General features: G+C 49.8%; 1 protein-coding gene across 1 annotated transcript in view; it reads left to right on the top strand.

Moving 5' to 3' along the window:
* Bcl6 (BCL6 transcription repressor) overlaps positions 1-1,328 on the top strand; it is a 23,286-nt gene that overhangs the window by 16,487 nt on the left and 5,471 nt on the right. The window contains exon 6 of the mRNA XM_021209834.2: positions 424-608. Within this exon, the coding sequence (XP_021065493.1) occupies positions 424-608 (185 nt within the window). The remainder of the gene's footprint in view (positions 1-423; positions 609-1,328) is intronic.

The raw sequence follows: 1,328 nt of genomic DNA, 5'->3' as shown, positions 1-1,328 counted from the left end.
TCTTTCTTTCCCTTCCTTCCTTCCTTCCTTCCTTCCTTCCTTCCTTCCTTCCTTCCTTCCTTCCTTCTTTTCTTTTATTCTTTGTAGCAGGAGAGAGCATTCCCTTGTGTGTGAGAAAAGCATTCCACAAATCCCAGAGGCACTTCTTGTGGTCTTGATGGAGCAGGGAACCCCTCTTGTAGACTGAGTCAGGCTTCAGGCCCTAAGGAGAAGCAACTGTGTCTGGAAGTGGAAGTTGGCATTTGTTGACCAGTAGAAGAGGGCTCTGAGTCTTAGAACTCTAGAAGGCAATTTTGGTCTCCGGGCTTGCCACACACACACACACACACACACACACACACACACACACACAGAGGTTAGCACGGCCACTGCGTGGACCACTCTTTCCAGATGAGTCCTGAGGCTCCTTTTTCCTGCCCACAGGTCCCTGGCAGGCTCCCCCCGAAGCAGCAGTGAGAGCCACTCACCACTCTACATGCACCCCCCAAAGTGCACATCCTGCGGCTCTCAGTCCCCACAGCATACAGAGATGTGCCTCCATACTGCTGGGCCTACGTTCCCGGAGGAGATGGGGGAAACCCAGTCAGAGTATTCGGATTCTAGCTGTGGTGAGTCTCTTTCTCCTCCTCCTCCTCCCCCCCCTCTCTCAGCACCCCCGGAAAGGAGGTCCCTCTGTTCCCTGGCACGTGTGTGCTACTGTCTCTAGGACATGACCCAGATTAGAAGGCCTCTGGCACTTACCGTCACCAGCAATAGTTATCCTTTCTGTCTCCCAGGAACTGGGCTGATTCAAGCAAGCCAACAGGGTTTAGGTGTAGAACTGGCCTGACTACACTCCCGGCATTGGTAGCCTGCAGGACGGCTGGAACCCTCAGAGCTTTCTCAGCCTGTCCGTGCCCCAAACTACTGTACTGAGCGCTGGGTGTGTGACCGGCATTTCCTGGTAGGTTGTCAGTCCTCTGCGAAGGAACAGCTGGCTTTAGTCATTCATGCGTCTCGCACGGGGCCTCAGTTGCTTCCTAGAATGGCAGAGGTACTTAGACAATGTCCGCTGAATTAAATTCGTTGAATGAGATCATTAAATTAGCGTTCCCACGTGGTCAGGATTGGCTCCCTCGGTTTTTAACCTGGTGAAAAGTCCCATCTTAGCTCTAGTTACCTTTCTTTTTTTGTTGTTCTTTTTTTTTTTTTTTTTTTTTTTTGTTCTTGTTTTTGTTTTTTGTTTTTTGTTTTTTTTCTGGCCCAGGAAATATATAGTCAGGGTTAAATGACGCTGATAGACCATTCTCAGAAGATTATGGCAGAATAATGAAGGGGCTTAGAGTGAG

Source organism: Mus pahari, chromosome 12 (genome assembly GCF_900095145.1).
Source record: "Mus pahari chromosome 12, PAHARI_EIJ_v1.1, whole genome shotgun sequence".
NCBI lineage: Eukaryota > Metazoa > Chordata > Mammalia > Rodentia > Muridae > Mus > Mus pahari.
This window is presented reverse-complemented; position numbering and strand designations above follow the sequence as displayed.